The 19,541-nt window shown below is 42.2% G+C and overlaps 1 protein-coding gene across 17 annotated transcripts in view; it reads left to right on the top strand.

Moving 5' to 3' along the window:
• Nucleotides 1-19,541, top strand: part of unc-13 — a 646,812-nt gene that overhangs the window by 614,586 nt on the left and 12,685 nt on the right. For 14 of the 17 annotated variants that reach the window (XM_076520791.1, XM_076520789.1, XM_076520790.1 and 11 more), the window contains 9 exons: nt 5,192-5,333; nt 6,673-7,119; nt 10,446-10,596; nt 13,213-13,947; nt 14,845-15,066; nt 15,160-15,612; nt 15,684-15,815; nt 17,012-17,237; nt 18,835-18,987. In XM_076520791.1, the coding sequence (XP_076376906.1) occupies nt 5,192-5,333; nt 6,673-7,119; nt 10,446-10,596; nt 13,213-13,947; nt 14,845-15,066; nt 15,160-15,612; nt 15,684-15,815; nt 17,012-17,237; nt 18,835-18,987 (2,661 nt within the window). The remainder of the gene's footprint in view (nt 1-5,191; nt 5,334-6,672; nt 7,120-10,445; nt 10,597-13,212; nt 13,948-14,844; nt 15,067-15,159; nt 15,613-15,683; nt 15,816-17,011; nt 17,238-18,834; nt 18,988-19,541) is intronic. The other 3 variants (XM_076520784.1, XM_076520783.1, XM_076520782.1) reach the window with 1 other exon arrangement.

Below are 19,541 nucleotides of genomic sequence, written 5' to 3'. Positions count from 1 at the left end.
TTATGCAAACACGAATCAGATAACGTTCATGTTTATTCGAGAAGGAAGGATTGCCTGTTAACACTAAACCTACCGCGGTCAAAGCGACCGCTTTCTTATTTTGCAACTCTGCAAAGTTGCGAGACTCTTTCGTGGAAAACGCTTGAACAAGTTATATTATTCGAGCAAGTTTTATAATAAAAACTTTACAAATTCTAAATAAATTCGGTCTTCTCACTTTTGCGAAGCGGTACACGCCAGTTAGTATTACTGATTGGTATAGGTTTAGTGTTAAATACGTCAATCCGCGTGTTTGCGCATTAAAACGTTCCTTGGCACGATTCAAATATTAAGCGGCGCCGTGGGTAGGGTGCGTTGCGTCGATTATTTAACGAGGGTGAGAAGATCGTACGGAGAAGTTTCCTTAATCACGGGCGTCTATTATTAGTGCGTGAATATTCGCGAGGTCTCGCCCTCCCGGAATTTATTATTCTCCCCCGGTTTTACGGAGTTGCCGCGCCGTGCCAGACCATAGCCGTCTATATGTTACCTTTATCCACACGACTCACGCCGAGCTTCTGCACGCTTACGAGGTGGCTGCCAGGAAAACGTGACCTCTGAGTGCTCGGTTCGATGGTTGTTACACTGTTAGATGTGCATGAGCCTATCGGTATGATCGTCCGATAATAGAAGTGGTAAATGTACGCGAATGCGGTTTTTTCCACCTTCTCGATTCTATTCTCTCGGTCAAGTATATACGATACGTTCGGATATGTTCTATTTTCCCCCCCCCCCGAAAAACCCAAATTCCGTTTTTCGGACGAACGTTTCTCCCCTCAACCCCCGATGTTTCCCTCTCCGGTTCCGTAAGAAAGACAAATTGAACGAAGCGAAGCGGGTAGTAAATTAAAACGCGCGGCGAAAGAAACGGGAACGACGCTGAACCCCGGTTAATCCCACGCGGTTTACGACACGATGGAAAATGTTTTTTGGTGTTCGGTGTTGTTTGCGCGGATGATATAATTAATTGCCACGATTCTTCCATGCCGGCCAGAGTCAAAGGTAAACACGATTTCGAGCGAGTTGTTCACCTGTTGTCCATTGTCCAACGATGCGAACGCAAAGCTGAGAATTACACGAATTTAACGGACCTCGAGGGCGGAGCCTCGGGCAAACGTTTGCGAAGAGGATTCCCAAAAGTCCAGCTTCCGTAAAAAGAGTTCGAAACCACGGTTGGGTAGACTATTATTATTATTATTATTTTGTGATTATTCTTGTAATTGATTACGAAACGTAATTATGGTAATCGTAATCATTGATCTGTAATTATGACTGCATTTGGTGATCGTAATCGTTATTCAGTAATCATGATTACACTTGGTAATCGTAATCATTAATCAGTAATAATGATTGCACTTGGTAATCGTAATCGTTATTCAGTAATCATGATTACACTTGGTAATCGTAATCGTTAATCAGTAATCATGATTGCACTTGGTAATCGTAATCGTTATTCAGTAATCATGATTACACTTGGTAATCGTAATCATTAATCAATAATAATGATTACACTTGGTAATCGTAATCATTAATCAATAATAATGATTACACTTGGTAATCGTAATCATTAATCAGTAATAATGATTACATTTGGAAACCCATGATCATTAATCAGTAATCCGTAATCGCGGACGAATGATTAATTTATCTTTTCTCGTCACTTTCTATTGGATCCAAACGAGGAGCCAAGGTAAAGAAAAAGGTTTCCTTCGAGTCGCGAAATATACATTTTCTAAAAACTATTCAGAATTGTTAGCTACCATAACACCAAATCTTTCGATCGATCATAATCAAAGAAAGTAATCAATAACTGATTACTGCATTCATCGCAACCAACGATTACATTTGCTTCGATTACTCAAGTGTAAATCATTCGTTGATCACGATTACTATGATCACTCAGTAATCGCGATTATCAATCGTGCACACGATTCGCGTTAGCCGTAATCGTCGATCATTAATCCGATTGCTTTCCGGCGAACTCTGTTCGAAACGACGATTCCAAAATCATTATCGAATCACGTCCACGTTCGAAGTTTTCTCAAACTTTCGTTCCACGATTTCCAAGCAAATTTTCGGAAAAATCGTCCGTCTATTTCGGTTGCATTCGGCATCCCCGTGGCGCCCTGCGGAATTCTCTGTAGAGTACAGGCACGTGGATTGTCTGCCCTAGCATGTGTTTATGTCGAGTCGACACACGTTAGCCGGTCTACACGTACAGCGCCACTAAAAGTTTCAGCGGTCCGCGATGGGTGCGGCCCAGTTTCGAAACTCGTAACCCTTATTCCCGACTGATCATGCGGACGCGAACGGTTCCCGAGCGAATCGAGCTGCTCGAACGGGTCGTAACATGTTCTAACTCGGATCGCTTCTTAAACATTCCCCTTAATCCTGGCGAGCACCGTCGGCCACGGACATCGGTCTTGCGATTTTATTGGCTTTTCCACGATCCCGTTCGGCCGTTAGCGCTCCGAACGACTTTCAACGTAAAATTGAAACAACGCGAACGTTCGAACATTCGAACTGGAACCAACGCGTAATAGATTGTTAACCCTTAGCGCTCCGCGCGTTTCTAGAGTACCGCCTACCAGCAACTCCGCCACATTTTTGGAGCGGAGCGCCATTGTTCGAACACATTAACCCTAGAAAGATAACCATATGACAACGTACGTAAAAGATAACCGTACGCTTCAGAGGCGCATGCTTTTCTAAGGCGCCAATTTTATACTAACAATGGATATTTATTTAAGTTAATCTAGTCATTTTAAAGGTTTGGCATTATTGTAAAAATAAAATGCATTTATATTATATTTTTTTATATTTTAAGTAATTTTAAACTTAAATCACTAGACCTCTATGAAAAATTAACAAAAATCAACAGTCTTCGCAGGCGCCTCTGCGACGTAGGTTATCTTTCTCGGGTTAAACGAACTCGCGTTCTTTTCCAAATTCCGGAAATCACGTTGTCGGTCGATTTACAAATTCTACGATCTCAATCCTCGGTTCACTTTCCTCCCTGCGACCGTCTAATTCGAAATCTAACCCTTAGCGCTCCCCGTTTGCATTTCGCTGTTGATATCTCTCCTTGGAAAACGTTTTCATAAAGCTCTGCGCATATTAAAAGAGCCGTGACAACCGAGTAACTGGATTATAATTGCTCGATCATCGATTAATTGTCAAAATTCATTGAAATAGGGAAATCATTTTTGCTTTTTGTCTTTGTTAACGAACAATATTTACTAGAAATTGCTTCGAATGCCGTCGAAAGTTCGAGCAAAGCTTATTCGAGTTCACGTAAGACAAAGATGTTTAAAGTCAAAATTAAATTTCTTTAACAACTCCGCCACATTTTTGGAGCGAAGCGCCCGAGATAAAGGAAGTCTTATTTTCAGCGGAAAAGATTACACGTCCTTGCGAACGCATTTGATTTTATTGATTTTATAAATATACATTTTCCTATTGTGAATAAAAGATAAATTTTAAATTCTGTAATTCATCATGGTGCGATATCTTTGGTAACAATCTCCCATGCGCATTCTGGGTTTACTTGGACAAGTGTCGCAGTATTCGCTTTGCCAAATAGAGTTACCAGATATTTCTTTCAAGTTTAGAACATTTTCCGCGTAATCGTTGGTTTCCTTTATAATTTCATTTACCAATTCGTCCGTGAGAAATAATTTAAAATATTGCATCGGCTGTTCAACGTTTGTAGGAACTTGTGGTCCAACGACCTGTGGCAATACGCTAAAAGGTATTCTATCTGGAATGTGTAATTCTTCCGTAAGATCGCGCCATTCGTCCAAGTCTTGTAACGAATCTTCGCTTTCGCTTTCAATAATTCTCATTCTTCGTCTCTTTGGTAGTATAATTTCGCTACTACTACTCGAAGTGCCAGAATCATAACCAACATTGTCTTCCACAATGTCTTTCAACTCTTCGAAATCAAGTACGTCTTCGGTATCGCTCGACTCTAAATTCTCATCGTAGTATTTATTTTTCTCCATGTTGCTAACCATAGAAAGGGTCAAAAAATGGTTTAATCGTAATGGTACAGACTCAGCACGTTTTAACTACAGATAACAATTGCTAACGCCGACGATAACGTATGCTAAAAGCATTTGGCTGCGCAACGGAGCCTTCGGAGTTACGGAACGAATGACAAATGTCTCCGTAGCGGAGCCTTCGGAGCGCTAAGGGTTAACGAGAAATACGTTTAAACAGAGAATTTCTTCTTTCCGATGAAGAGCGAGCTTTTCTCCTGTACGATTTGACATTTCACGAAAGCGTTTCTAAAGACTCGACCGTCTCTGCGAGCCTTTGCAAAGAAGTCGCGCGTTTCATTCTGTCATTAATGTCGTTAATTCTAGCGTCGCGTCGATGAGAGAATAAAAGGATCGTCGTCGGAGAAACGCGTGATCTTTTAAGCTGACGCGGTCTATACTTCGAAGTAGTTCAAATCGTTGCCATAAGTTCCATCAAGATTCGTTACGCTACGGTTCTATAAAGCAACGTTTTTTATCGCGATAAAGAGACTGCCATTATAATACGTCGCAGGACGGACGGGATCGTTGCAAGCTTAATTAATCGCAACGAGTTCAAATGGAATCCATTAGTACCGAACGTCATCTCGCGATCCCTGTTCTCCGTCAAGATGGAGAATGCAGATAGGCGCCGCTCGTATTCTTCGTCATTGTCACTCGAACGATAGTAATCTCGTAACGCTCCGAGCGGCCGTTCATTTTTCACGGTAACAATGATATTAAAGTCGCGTTGCGTAACCGAGGGCAATTAATGCCTCGTGTTCGTCCTACGCGAGATAAACGCGCTCGGAATTGTCGGCGGATATAAAAAAAGGAGTAGAAAATACGTGAAATACTTTCGAAGAAAACAGAGACGACGACGACGACGACGGTGGAGCAGGCAAGCTTTGCGTTCCTTTTCTTGGATATGGCAACAGGTGCGAATTTTCGAATGTCAAACAGTCCGAATGTGTCGATTCCTCTGGTAAGTACGGGAACAGACGGGGATTATTAATACCGAAAGGGATCACGGTACCCTAATTCAGAGAAACTCGATATTCCTTTGAGCGCGTCCCGTGTCAGGCAGATGAACGCAAGGATAATTAACTAACCATCGATTCTCGCTTCCACAGTGAAATGCGCCCAGGGACTGATCGCCAAAGACAAGAGCGGCACGTCTGATCCTTACGTGACGGTCCAAGTCGGGAAAGTGAAGAAGCGCACCAGAACGATGCCAAGAGAATTGAATCCGGTTTGGCACGAGAAGTTCTACTTGTGAGTAATTCCATTACCATTCCGCGAACACGGGGAATACGTTCCGCCGCCGGCGCGGTTCGGCTCGAACGGACGAAAGGAAAATTAATATCCAGATTACGTGTACCGTGATTGCCGTGACTCCTGCGCAACATTCCGATCACGAGCGCTCCTAATGACCGAGCGAATTAATGCGAGTATCCGGAAAACGATTCGAACGAACGCCCATACTTTTCCACTCGATTCCGTCGCGCCCGCACGAAATTTTTATTATATCGCATCCGTTTGACGTTCGCGCCCGAATTGTGCATAACCGTGCATGCGAAAACGACGATTCTTAGTGTGTTACGTAGACAGAATTTTATATAATTGGTAACCGTATCTGGTTATAATTCGCTCTATCGATTACGCGGGAGTCTTTCTGCGCAATCGACGAAAATAAACGAGAGTGAACGATTATGTGGACATGGTTAGATAAATTATAAGTAGAATCGAGAAGAATAGATCGTTAGATTCTACAGACTCTATAGATCTTGAAATGCATAAAGAACTCCTACGTTGATACTTGCACTGAAATTTCCAATAAACAAATGCTGAAAGAAAATATTTTGGAAGTTTGGAGTAGTGTCGAACCAAATATCGCTTTAAAACTGGTTGATAGTATGCCAAATCGATTAAACGATGTAATAAGGCATAAAGGTGGACCCACTAAATACTAGAAAATTAATACAAAGTAAAAAAGCTACTATAATATGCGATTCTTTTTATAAAATCTACACTGACACGAATACTTTCGTGCACTGTTATTACATATTATGCACAGTAAAATCAATATATTTTTGTTATCAGTTAATCAATTTTGTTACAACTTGGTATAAATAAACTTTATGTGTTCATTTATGTAAAAAGTTTATTGCAAAATCTTAGCATCGTTTGATTTCAACAAAGTTTTCTTATAAGCAACGAGGGTACGAATACTTTTATGGACTGTTATTACGAACTATGCACAGTGAAAACAATATATTTTTGTTATTAGTTAATCAATTTTGTTATAACTTGGTATAAATAAACTTTATGTGTTCATTTATAGTAAAAAGTTTATTGCAAAATCTTAGCATCGTTTGATTTCAACAAATTTTTCTTAGAAGCAATGAGAGAACGAATACTTATGAGACTGACTGTGAAAGGATAAAATATAGAGCAGGCTAATAAAACAGGTGTAACAAAACAGGTTAGCCAATTAAAAAAGTAACTAATACACGATCTGGGTCGTACAGACTCGAAACACTTATCTAGAACGAATGAAAGATCTCTTGCGAAGGGCAACGAATAACGAAATGTTCGCGTTTCGTTTTTGCAGCGAGTGCCATAACTCATCCGACAGAATAAAAGTGAGAGTGTGGGACGAGGACAACGATCTGAAGTCGAAGCTGCGGCAGAAACTGACGAGGGAAAGCGACGACTTCCTCGGGCAGACCATCATCGAGGTGAGAACGCTCAGCGGCGAGATGGATGTCTGGTACAATTTGGAGAAGAGAACGGACAAGAGCGCGGTGTCCGGCGCGATTAGGCTCCACATCAGCGTCGAGATCAAAGGAGAAGAGAAGGTCGCACCTTATCACACCCAGTACACCTGCCTACACGAAAACCTCTTCCATAGCCTGTGCGAGAAGAACTGTGGCGTCGTGGCACTGCCTCAAGCGAAGGGTGACGACGCTTGGAAGGTGTACTTCGATCCACTCGGAGAAGAACTTGTCGACGAGTTTGCTATGCGATACGGTATCGAGAGTATCTACCAAGCAATGACGTGAGTATATATATGTATATTGTATCCGCGCTCCAGAATTTTCGATCAACATTGTAGCCTCGAATCGTCGAAATATGATCGCTCGATTTCGACATTTTCCAATTTGTTCGCGCGATTTTAGAGCTCGAACGAAGCGTATGCCGCTGGACCGCGGATCTTTATGCAAAATATAATTTGTCTGCGTCTGGTGCAAGTTATAGGAGTCGGGTAGAGTTTGGTTTGTTTCTGAAATAATTTTGATAAGTTCAAATTAACACGTCGACGCTCTCAGTTTCTTCGAATGCTTTCACTGTTTTAACTTTCATTTGCCCACTTTTTGTCATAAACGCATCAAATCCGCGGTCTAACGATCGCCAAGTTCGATTTTACGGTTTTATGGAATGGGGGAACCGCTGACTGCGGAGTGACCAATTGCTGTGCCTTTGTTTGTTTTTTTTATTTAATTTAACATGACTTATTCGGTGAATATAAAGTTAATTGTGCCTGGGAACAAGCCGAATGCACTGAAATTTGACGCACCAGTGTGATATGATCGATTGATCGATACATCACTGTGATTGGATATTAGGATGACCAAATCCAAGGAATGAAAAATTAAGGCAATTAACGAGAAAACGAAATTAAGAGATAAATTTGTTGGCGCGTTTGTCGTGCAAAAGTACAGATTTCGTGCTATTTCGCAAATAGACCAGAACTGTCTCTCTGTTTTTCGTATCATATGGTGACACGAAACGATGCAAATGCCCCATGCATTCAATCGTAACAATCGCATGAAATAGGAAACGAAGGCTAAAACGAACATTTGAAAATCGGAATGCAGAATAGTCCTGACAATACACGCTGGAAACATTGGAATACTGGACCGAAAATCGGAACAAATCTCAAATAATCGGGTCTTCTGCCCGCTGTACCGTGCAAATCCTATTATCATATCTTTCATACCTCTGTTATTTTCGACGTATCCGCAATTTTCGATATCATTCGGCTGGTTGATCCAATAATTAGATCGATCTTCGATCCATCGAAGAAGTGTTATCGATAACAATGAATCAATCGTCAAAATGAGCCGGTCATTTGCATATTTGCATATTTCATATGTAACGTAATCATATTGCAGAAAAGTGAAATACTTGCAAGCGATCCTAATTCGATGACCGAGGCTCTTAACCCTTTGCACTCGAGTGGTGACTCTGAGGCACTAAACTAAAATTGTTAGTTCGCGTTCCAAGATAATTTTTATGTTAACGAAGTTTAAATTTAAAAAATTGTTAAAAGTGTAACTGTCATCACAAGTTATCGCAAGATTCAATTTCATATGCATAAAATGCACTTTGTCGTATAAAATGGAAATACCATAAGTCAGAAAAATTATTTTAGATTTATGGTCAAAATGGCTTCGAGTGCAAAGGGTTAATCCGTATTGTTAAACCACATGGTCCCATTTCCACCGATGCAATGGTCCGAGACAATGCACTTGCGACGGGAGACATAAAATCCAATCGAACGAACACAACAATAGACGCATAAAGACAAATCACAGTCGCAAGTATCACCATGTTCGAGATACTAATGCGTAAGACAAATTCAGATTCGCAAGAGAATATACAATCGCAGTGAACACAATGGGTTCGATGCGAGCCACGCTATAGCCATCGGACTCGGCCTTGTACACGGCAGTCTCAGTGGACGCAATAAAGATCAGGACTGATACGAGGGATAACTAATTCATTAGGCGCGACAAGTGCTATAACAGACTCGTTAGAACGGATAAAGATCGCCGCAAATTCTTTATAGCCTGTGAAAGCTGTGTATAGCGCGGCGTAAAGCTTGCGGAAACTTTGCCAGAAATAGAGCGAAAATAGAGAGCTTTTATAGCGAATTCATAACGAATCTATCAAACGTCGAACACGACGCATCGATCCCGAGAGTATAACGAGTAGGATATAAATTTTCTGAGGTATAACAAGCCCGGCGCAGAATTTGACGTGTCTATAAGCGTCTATGGATCTTGTTAACCTAATAGCGTCGAGCTTAAAACTGGCATCGCTTAAAATTTCAGATGCTTCGTGCTTTTTCGGATGAGAATTCATAACGATCATTCGCATCGCTGCACCCGAATATATTGGAAAACTATGAGTTCGTTTTGCCGAATTGTTTCCTCAATTTGTGTGACAATTGAAACTGTTTCCACGTTCAGGTGATACATATTTTTTGAAGAGATCTTATTAACCCTTTGCACTCGAAGCCATTTGAACTGTAAATCTAAAATCATTTCTCCGACTTATAGTATTTCCATTTTACACGACAAAGTGCAATTTATAACAATTTTTAAAAAATAACTTTTTGTATTATTCTTTTTTATTGCATAATAAGTTTTTAAATCTAAACTTTGTTGATATAAAAATTATCTTGGAACGTGATATAACGATTTTAGCGGTGCCACAGTCACCACTCGAGTGCAAAGGGTTAATAGCATGTCGGATCATGTTTATAAATTGACATAAAGGACTCTGCCAATTCATAAAACCTGTTCGTGATCCTGACAAGCTATGTCAACATCATAATTTAACGTTTCCTGCTATTGTACACGAATAAAAGATCAAATATTTTATTATATTCCTTCGTATTTTCATAGAAGAAAGCAACAAGACAAAATTTTTAAACGTAAAAGATATTTTTGAATTGTAGCGGAAATTCATTGTTCATTATATCTTTTGGGATCACGATCGATTTTACGCGTATCTCCCTCAAAGCCTAAAACAACGAAACAGTATAATAATGAAATAGTAATATACCGTATGTCCCAAAAATGTCTCACAATCCGGAAATGGCGGGTTCCTCATCATTTGAAGCAGCTTCTTCCTTTACAAAAATGTTCTCCGAGGCACCGTTAACGAGTTATTAACGAAAACCAGTGACCAATAAGAATCGAGTACGGCTGACGCGAGGCGGTCCAGCCAAGCAGCGCACAAAGCCCAGTTCCGCTCATTGGCTCGGTCGCCTCGCGCCAGCTGAGCTGGGATTCGACCGCCTCGACCGCTGGCGCCGTTGGCTCGGCCGCCATGCGCCAACTGAGCTCGCCTCTCATTGGTCACTGTTTTTTGTTGATAACTCGTTAACGGTGCCTCGGAGAACATTTTTGTAAAGGAAAAAGTTGCTTCAAATGACCCGAGGAACCCGCCACTTTCGGATTGCGAGACATTTTTGGGACATCCTGCATATATAATATATACAGTATAATAATGAAACAGTATATATATATATATAATACCTCACCGAAGCCATTGTCGTCTTAATCACCACATATATCGTTACGATTTTTCCAGGCATTTCCACTGCCTTTCGACGAAGTACCTCTGTCCAGGTGTGCCAGCGGTAATGTCGACCCTTTTGGCGAACATAAACGCATACTACGCCCATACCAGCGCGAGTTCCGCTGTTTCAGCTAGTGATAGATTCGCCGCCAGTAACTTCGGGGTAAGCACACGGGGTCGAGCATCGAAGACTCCGTTTATTCATGGGGGGTAGCGAAAAAGGGACGGAGTGATAGAGGCGTGGCAGCGAGAGAGACAGGTCGAATGAGAGAATAACGGCGAGCGCTGTGATTGAGAAATGCTCCCGCAATTTCCCAGTAGCCTAAACCATCCGTTACTCCTCCGCCGGTTCACGTTGGCTGACCAGGAAACTTTAGAGCACACGTGCTCCCGCGCGCCTCTATCAATTTCATTTCGAAGCTCTCCCTTTGGATCGTCCTTCTTCCGTCTCGGCCTCGTCTCTCTTCCATTCTTCAGCCAAGATTTTTTGATGCTGGAAATTGGAAACAACGGAGGAGGGGAGGGAGAAGGCGATCGCGGGCGCCGCGCCGTCCGAACTAATTAAGATTTTAATTAAGATTTTTTCGCCTGGATCGTAATAGGCCGGTCCCGGGGGATGTCCAGCAATTCTCGACAACGAATCTGCAGACGCAATTGGGCAGATTTAATTAGTTAAATAACAATGCCTGGTGTATCAGGCGTTTCTTGAGAGACACGTTTCAATTCTTGCTCCGTCATCTGTCTGGAAATTTCAATTACGCGGCTGTCTTGCGGCGGTGCTCTTTTAACATTTCGCGATCGAACTTTCTCTCGGCTTGCGGGAACTCGGCTTCCCAAGAATAGGACAGCTTTCTTATTTTAGTAGACCCGGATGACGCCCGCTTCCTCTGTTTTGCCGTGCCACTTAGAACGCGAACAACATTGGAAGGCCGACCGCTTGTTTTTCCTCGGGCGAAGTAATTCGAGTGCAAAGGGTTAATGCAGTCATATAAATTTTACGGGAACGCTGCTTGAGGAGGACGAATCCTGATACTGTTTCCAACGTTCTTGAATTATGCATGACTTTTGGGCGGGGCGGTTTCGTTGGGAGGACGCCCATAAAAAATAGCTGACTTGGTCATTCGCGAAACAAGCTTCAACGAATTCTGAAAGAAACGAACTCCCGGCTATCGCGAACAATTGCATGAAAGAGGAAAAGAAGTAAACCTTGAATTCGTTATTTCTGGAGATGTTGTTCCGTTTGAATCGATGAATGGGGGAAACGAGAATATTCTCCAGTGATGATACTTATCGGCAATTTTAATCGTAAGCTGTTGCCAAAATCCGAATATTTCAGAATTCGTCGTTCTACGAAAAATAGTAGACGCATTGTCTACGGAGATCTGACCAAAGCAGTTGCGAAAAAGAACATTCTTACGGTAACTTCTTCCCTCCGGGAAAGAAGGAGCATATTCGGCGTTATCCTTCTTGATAACTTTATTGGGTTCGGCTTATACTTTGCTTTACTACACTTGGCAAATCTTCCTCCAAGGATCCGATGTTTCTACTTCCGTTCGGATTTCCATTACTTTCCTTGATCCCGGCTATCCACACTTTCCCCTTTTACGATCGCCCACGGGAATAGGAAGTGCTGCCGTAGCGTAAACAATGTCTTCTTATACGGCTGCATTATCAACAAAGGTCCGTTACGTCTTGAAATTAAAATGAGATTACCGCCATGAAACATTCAAGTCCCGCCCTTTGGCCCGGCAAAGCGTCGGCGACACGGTTCCTTGAAAAATTGATTCCGGGAGTTCCAGCTTTAAAACAAAGCGACGTCCGTCCTCTTGCATTATGCATTATTATTAATATAACAAATATTCTGACAGGAGTTGTAATCCATTGTTGTATATACAATAAATTCTCCCGCTCGGATTGTGCACAAAAATTGACAATTTGGGAGGAGGAGACACGATTATTCGAGCGTTGCGGCTCGTTTTTATAGTCGTTGACAATTCGTAACTAGAAAAGGGAGTCGCAAGGCTCGAATAATCGTATCTCTTTTTCCCAAATTGTCCACTTTTGCGCGCAATCTGAGCGTCAGTTAGGGAAACATTACTGTACAGCGAGTTCTCCTCGATTGTCGTTCAGCTTGGAGATGAAACTGGACAACTTGGGAAGAGGGGATACGATTTTTCGAGTCTCGCGGCTCATTTTTATAGTTGTTGATAATCGACGACTATAAAAAAAAGCGAAAGCTCGAATAATCGTATCCCCTCTTCCCAAGTGGCTCATTTCCATCTCAAATCTGAGCGTCAATAAGTCTCGAATTCTATGAATAAAAAATTGAGAGATATTATGAGTAACCTCTGGTTCTAAAAACATCGGAGAGATGTTATCGATAGGCTGCAAATTTTGCGCTTTTACGCGATCGAGACGAAAATTCAAAGCAACAGAGGAATTTAAGAATATCGAAATATTCGCAGATTATTCGAATGATTAAGAACAAATAGCCATTTGGATCCCAATAGATTGATCGTTACGATTTCTCTCTCGCGTCATGACGATGACGAAGCAAGCCATCGTTCAAAAATTTTCCAAGAGGATAACTAGGATATTAATCTCTCTTTCTCCCGCCTTCTCTCTCTCTCTCTCTCTTTCTCTCTCTTTGACAAGGAAATGGTTTCTCGAAAGAAGACGGGCTTGCCGGCCGTCTCGAAGTTTCCATAATTTATGGAAATTCGATAGCCGGGCGAAGTACATTTTTCCCTCCGTTCATGGCCGATTTCTCCGGTTCCAGAAAGAGAAGTTCGTGAAATTACTGGATCAGTTGCACAATTCCCTGCGAATCGACCTGTCGATGTACAGAAACAACTTCCCGGCGTCGAGTCAAGAGAAGCTGATGGATCTGAAGAGCACGGTTGACCTGTTGACCAGCATCACGTTCTTCCGGATGAAGGTCCAGGAATTGTCGAGCCCGCCGAGGGCGAGCACCGTGGTCAAGGACTGCGTGAAGGCTTGCCTACGGTCGACGTACCAGTTCCTCTTCGAGAACTGCTACGACATCTACAACAGAGAGTTCCAGGCGGATCCGAGCGAGCCGAAGAGGGACGCGGAGGACCACGGGCCCCGGCTCGAGTCCCTCGACTTCTGGCACAAGCTGATCGCCTTGATCGTCTCGGTGATCGAAGAGGACAAGAACAGCTACGCGCCGGTCCTGAATCAATTCCCACAGGAGTTGAATATTGGTCAACTGTCAGCGGCCACTATGTGGTCATTGTTCGCGGTGGACATGAAGTACGCGCTGGAGGAGCACGAGCAGCACAGGCTCTGCAAGTCCTCGGCCTACATGAACCTTCACTTCAAGGTCAAGTGGTTGTACACCAACTACGTGAAAGATGTGCCGACGCTCAAGGCAGCCGTGCCGGAATACCCGGCGTGGTTCGAGCCGTTCGTGATGCAATGGCTGAACGAGAACGATGACGTCTCATTAGAATATCTCCATGGTGCCTTCAACAGAGACAAGAAGGATGGAGTGAGTATTGTTTGGTTCTCCTTTACAGGAAATTGGGTCTCCCTCTCGTTTGGCAGCCTGTAGAAGCGTTTTTCAAGCTTCGATCTGAAACGTGTACCCAAAATAGATTCGGTAGATCGTCTTCTACAAGTCTAATTCGACGAATTTCGTTCGCGATAACGTCGACGGGAAAAGATTTTGATTTATACACTGGGATATGCGACTATTTTTTTAGTAATAATCGATAATCACGTAATAGTTCCATTTTTGTTCAGCCTTGAAATGATCAGATGTTTGCCAGCAATACACTTTTTTCAGACGCTCTACTACCGCTGTAACTGTGAAGGAAATTACTATTACTGTTTGAGACATACAGAGTGTCCCAAGGGATTTTTGAGGTCATTTCAAGTAACTTTTTCCTCGGCGAAAATGCAATCCGCGGCTTCGTTTACGAGTTATTAACGAAAAACAGTGACCAATGAGAGGCGAGCTCGGCTGGCGCGAGACGGCCGAGCCAATGAGCGGAACTGGCTTGCGCCAGGCGAGCTCGCCTCGCATTGGTCAGTGTATTTTGTTAATAACTCGTAAACGATGCCTCGGAGACAATTTTTGTAAAGGAAAAAGTTACTTCGAATGGCTTGAGGAACCCCTCATTTCCCGTAAATACCATAATTTTGGGACATCCGGTATGGTTAAAATTTTGAAGACACTTATGACAAAGCACCGTGTATTATGAGGACGAAAAATCCATCTAGCGTTATTAATGCAATGATAGCGACGTCAGCTGACTCTAACATAGTACTCGATACAGCCGCTTTTATTAGAAAAGCCGTATAATTAGAACCTGAAACCCGGAAGACCCCTCTGATATTATTTTGTTCGAAAGCTCTGCTGATAATGAATTAATGATAATTACAGTTCCAAAAGAGCAGCGAGCACGCGCTGTTCAGCGTCTCCGTCGTCGACGTCTTCACGCAGTTAACCCAATGCTTCGACGTAGTATCGAAACTAGAGTGTCCGGACCCAGAGATTTGGAAGAGGTACATGAAGAGGTTCGCGAAGACCATCGTGAAAGTGTTGGTCGCGTACGCTGACATCGTGAAGAACGAGTTCCCGAGTCATCTGAAAGAAGAACGAATCGTACGTGACAAAATGATTGCAATCCTTGCAGCATAATCTTAGCATTCGATGACTTCGCTAACCGCGATTAAAACGAACGAACGTTTCTTCCAGGCGTGTATCCTGATGAACAACATCCAGCAACTTCGAGTACAATTGGAGAAGATGTTCGAGTCGATGGGCGGCGAGAAGCTGGAGGAAGACGCGGCGAACATCTTGAAGGAGCTTCAACAACAACTGAACGGATCGCTCGACGACCTGGCGATGCTGTTCGCGAAGAGCCTGGAGCCGAGGATAACGGCCTCGGTGAAAGAGCTAGGGGACTTGTTACTAGCCATCAAGGGCGGCGGGCAAGTGCAATTGTCGCAGCCAGCGCAGAGGAACAACGTCGCGGTGGAAGCGGATGAAGTGCTGCGACCGTTGATGGTTCTTCTCGACGGAAGTCTGTCGTTGTACGCCCAATCTTGCGAAAAGACTGTGCTGAAGAGGCTGCTCAAGGAACTCTGGAAGATCGTCATGAGAATATTGGAGAAGACGGTCGTGCTGCCGCCCATGTCTGACAAGAGCGTACGTTTCCGATACGTTGTCGTTAATAAACGACCCGTCGCGACATTCATACTAATTCTACGATTTCACAGATGATGTTCAAGAATCTGACGGACAACGCCAAGAATCTGGCTGCGAACGCTAAGATAGAGGACATGTCGAAGCTGTTCAAGAACCATATGGTCAGCAAACCGGATATGAAGAACGCTCTCAGCGGTGTAATGGTGAGTGATTCTTTGTTCTTCTACGATCCGAGTTTTGTACATGGCTATAAAATATTTACATACTGTCTGGATATACAGGATGTCCCAAAAATGTCTCGCAATCCGGAAATGGCGGGTTCCTCGGATCATTTGAAGCAGCTTCTTCCTTTACAAAAATTTTCTCCGAGGCATCGTTAACGAGTTATTAACGAAAAACAGTGACCAATGAAAGGCGAGCTCAGTTGGCGCTAGGCGCCAAGCCAACAGCGCCAGCGGTCGAGCGGTCGAACCCCAGCTTAGCTGGCGCGAGGCGGCCGAGCCGACGGCGCCAGCGGTCGAGCGGTCGAATCCCAATTCCGCTGATTGGCTCGGTCGCCTCGCGCCAGCCGAGCTCGCCACTCATTGGTCACTGTTTTTCGTTAATAACTCGTTAACGGTGCCTCGGAGAAAAATTTTGTAAAGGAAAAAGTTGCTTCAAACGACCCGAGGAACCCGTCACTTTGGGATTGTGAGACATTTTTGGGACACCCTGTGGATTAATTTAGAATTTAGAATTTACTCGGACATGTGAAGTACGAGTTCAAAAATCACAATGCATAATCTCCTCGATTACGAAGGAGGAACAACAGAACAACAGAACAAAATACTTGACTCACATTGTGGGAAAAATTACATTTAAAATTGCATTTAAAAAGGGGTTAAATCAGTATGTGTGTTTAAAGTTACATTGAACGACAGAGGTTTAATTACCGATTAACTACCGTTTTGATTAATAGCCTTTTAAAAGTCGAGGATTCGCAAGTGAGGCTTCTTAACATATTCGACAATGATGATAACAATTTTGTACATAAGACGACAAGTTATTTTAGACAACATGGTCTAATAATATGAATTATAATATATATTTAATAGAAGTTTAAGTAGAAATCTTAAATTATAAAAGACTCTCATGTATATATATTGAAATTTTAGCAAATTTTTAATAGATTGTTATATAAATTTAAATTCGAGTCGATTTTCAACAGAATTTTAGACAGATTGGGATTATTGTTTACGCGAAAATGATTAAACTTCTGTTAGATATCAATTGAGTTCTGGTACCTAAAGTAATAATCACTTGGTTTTGGTCGAACTGTACTCAATCTAGTCATTTTTGTCCTTTATTTATGCGAGCAATTTATACCCTGAACTGACAATGAAACGTGTTACGTGTCCAGGATATATCCAAGGAAGTAGAAAAGAATTTGTCACCGAAACAGTGCGCTGTACTCGAGGTCGCACTCGACACGATCAAGCAGTACTTCCATGCAGGCGGAAACGGTTTGAAGAAAACGTTCTTGGAGAAGTCGCCGGAGTTGCAGAGCTTGCGGTACGCTCTTAGCTTGTACACGCAAACAACGGACACCCTCATCAAGACTTTCGTAACGTCGCAAGTTAACCAAGGTGAGCCGATTATTAAGTATAAGTTTCTGACTGGTAGGGTTTCTCGGTTCCCAAAAATCGCGTTTAAAAACTAGGATAAGTTTATGTGGATAAGTTAGTGAAATTCGGAAATCGGCTTTTAAGGTTGAAAAAATTAAGTTTATGAGAATTTCATAAATATGTAAAAATTAATAACGTAGACAGTAATGCGTATGAATCGAGCTAACGGCTATTGATCAGATGAACCTAAAAATCTACAAATTGGTTCTGCTATGTTATTCTACGTGATACCACAAACTGACCAATTACAATTCAGTGATGATTTTATGACGTTGAAATATTTCCTAAAAAAATCAGTAATTGTGTTAAAAATAGATACCTCATATCTTGTACGGTTTGCAACTATTTCGTTATATCTCTTTTTACTTTGCATACAATACATTTTCTTTTATCTTATTTTTCTAGTTCCATAAATATTGGATAATGTTTAAAATTGTACGCGGATTTGAATTATTTTGATATTTTTTGTGCTCACCTATTTTTCCAGAGAGTATACACTATTTAGCTATATTTTTGTAAATCCATACGTGTACAGGGTGTCTCATCTAACTCGAGCACTTTTTCCAGCTTACTATTAACAATAGGAAAATAGAATTAAATTCTGTCCTTTAAAACGTAATCATGCCTAACGAGATAAGATACTGCATATGTATATACAGGCAAACAAATTTAAGGAATCAAGCATAAGCATTTCTCACTGCTTCAATTATACTTTATTTTTGTTTCGGTAAAAATTCAAAACTCAGTTTATTCAAAAATTCGTGTTTCTATAAACCTTACCAACTAGTATTTTCGTATATGTCTATATTTCTGTCTACACCGATGGGTTGATACGATTACTATAGCATCATGAACTCTCACAAAATATCCTATTTAGGTACCACATGTACCGAAATAATTTCAGTTCTTTAGTGCGGTACACCAAAATTTTCGATGCTATTAAATCAAATGCATGTCGGGTTTCCTTTCCGTGTAAACGGAATAAAATACATCACCGTGATTCTATCAAAATTAATCATCAATTTAATTCTCTATAAAAACTGCCGGCATACACACTCGTTCTACAGGGTGTCCCATAATTATGTTAACACCCGGAAATAGCTGATTCCCAAGGTCATTTGAAGTAACTTTTTCCTTAGCGAAAATGTTCTACGAGGCTTTGTTTACGAGTTATCAACGAAAAACAATGACCAATGAGAGGCAAAATTAGCTGGCGCGTGGCGGCCGAGCCAATCAGAGGAACTAGGCTTCGGCCGCTCGTTGGCTCGGCCGCCAGCCGAGCTCGCCTCTCATTGGCCACTGTTTTTCCTTAATAACTCGTGAACAAAGCCTCGTAGAACATTTTCGCTAAGGAAAAAGTTGCTCCAAACGACCTCTGGAATCGCCCTTTTCCGAGCGTTAGCATAATTACGGGGCACCGTGTACATATGTGAAAACGTTCGCGGACCATTTTACCACACGCATTGATCGCTACCGGACACTCGCGCGAGTTTCGCCGACGCACGTTCGCATAACTGACCAAAAATCCAACCGACGTAAACGTGAATTGTCGCGACAGTGCCGCTGAACAATGCGTCAAAGCTACGTCAGCGTCAGCGTTCGATGAGCAGCGAGAGAGGCGGTGACGAAGGGGAAGGCGCCGAGGGTATGGAAAGCCTCGAGGAACCCCTTCGCCAGAACAAGCCCTCTCTTCGCCGAGAGAGTCGACAAGGTACCAGAGTGCACTACTCTTAGAGCAGAAGCCTCGGAACAACTTCTTGGCTGACTTTCGGTCACTTTCGACATCTAGGCGCTCGTTTAGGACGTAGTGGACTGTTCGTTATTGCATTACTCACCGAGGTGTCTCATAGGGACTACAGAGTTCTCCTCCGTTCTTTTATACTTCTATTGTTACTACCTAATATATAATACATACCATCATTGTTCACATGATTACACACGTTCGGTGTATCATTTCTTTTCTATTAAATCGCTCGACGCGTTGGCTGCCGGACAAGACACTTCCCTCACCGGTGACATGAACCCCGTCTTCGCTGATCTTCTGCAATCGTTCCCTTTTTTTATTGATCCTCGCGCAGCAGCTCCGAACGACGATGAAAGTCTTCGTGGTTACTTACATCGAATACAAAGAAACCGTTCGAAAATTGTTACTGTTATGTTGAAACATTATTTTTGCACATTATTAAAATTATTAAAACGTATTAAAATAAATGATGCAAGTGGATCGATAACTTACGTGTTTCAATATTTAAGTTTTAATTGCAG

Source organism: Megalopta genalis, chromosome 4 (assembly GCF_051020955.1).
Source record: "Megalopta genalis isolate 19385.01 chromosome 4, iyMegGena1_principal, whole genome shotgun sequence".
Classification (NCBI taxonomy): Eukaryota; Metazoa; Arthropoda; class Insecta; order Hymenoptera; family Halictidae; genus Megalopta; species Megalopta genalis.
Note: the sequence above shows the minus strand (reverse complement) of the source record. Positions and strands in the feature narration are given on the sequence as shown.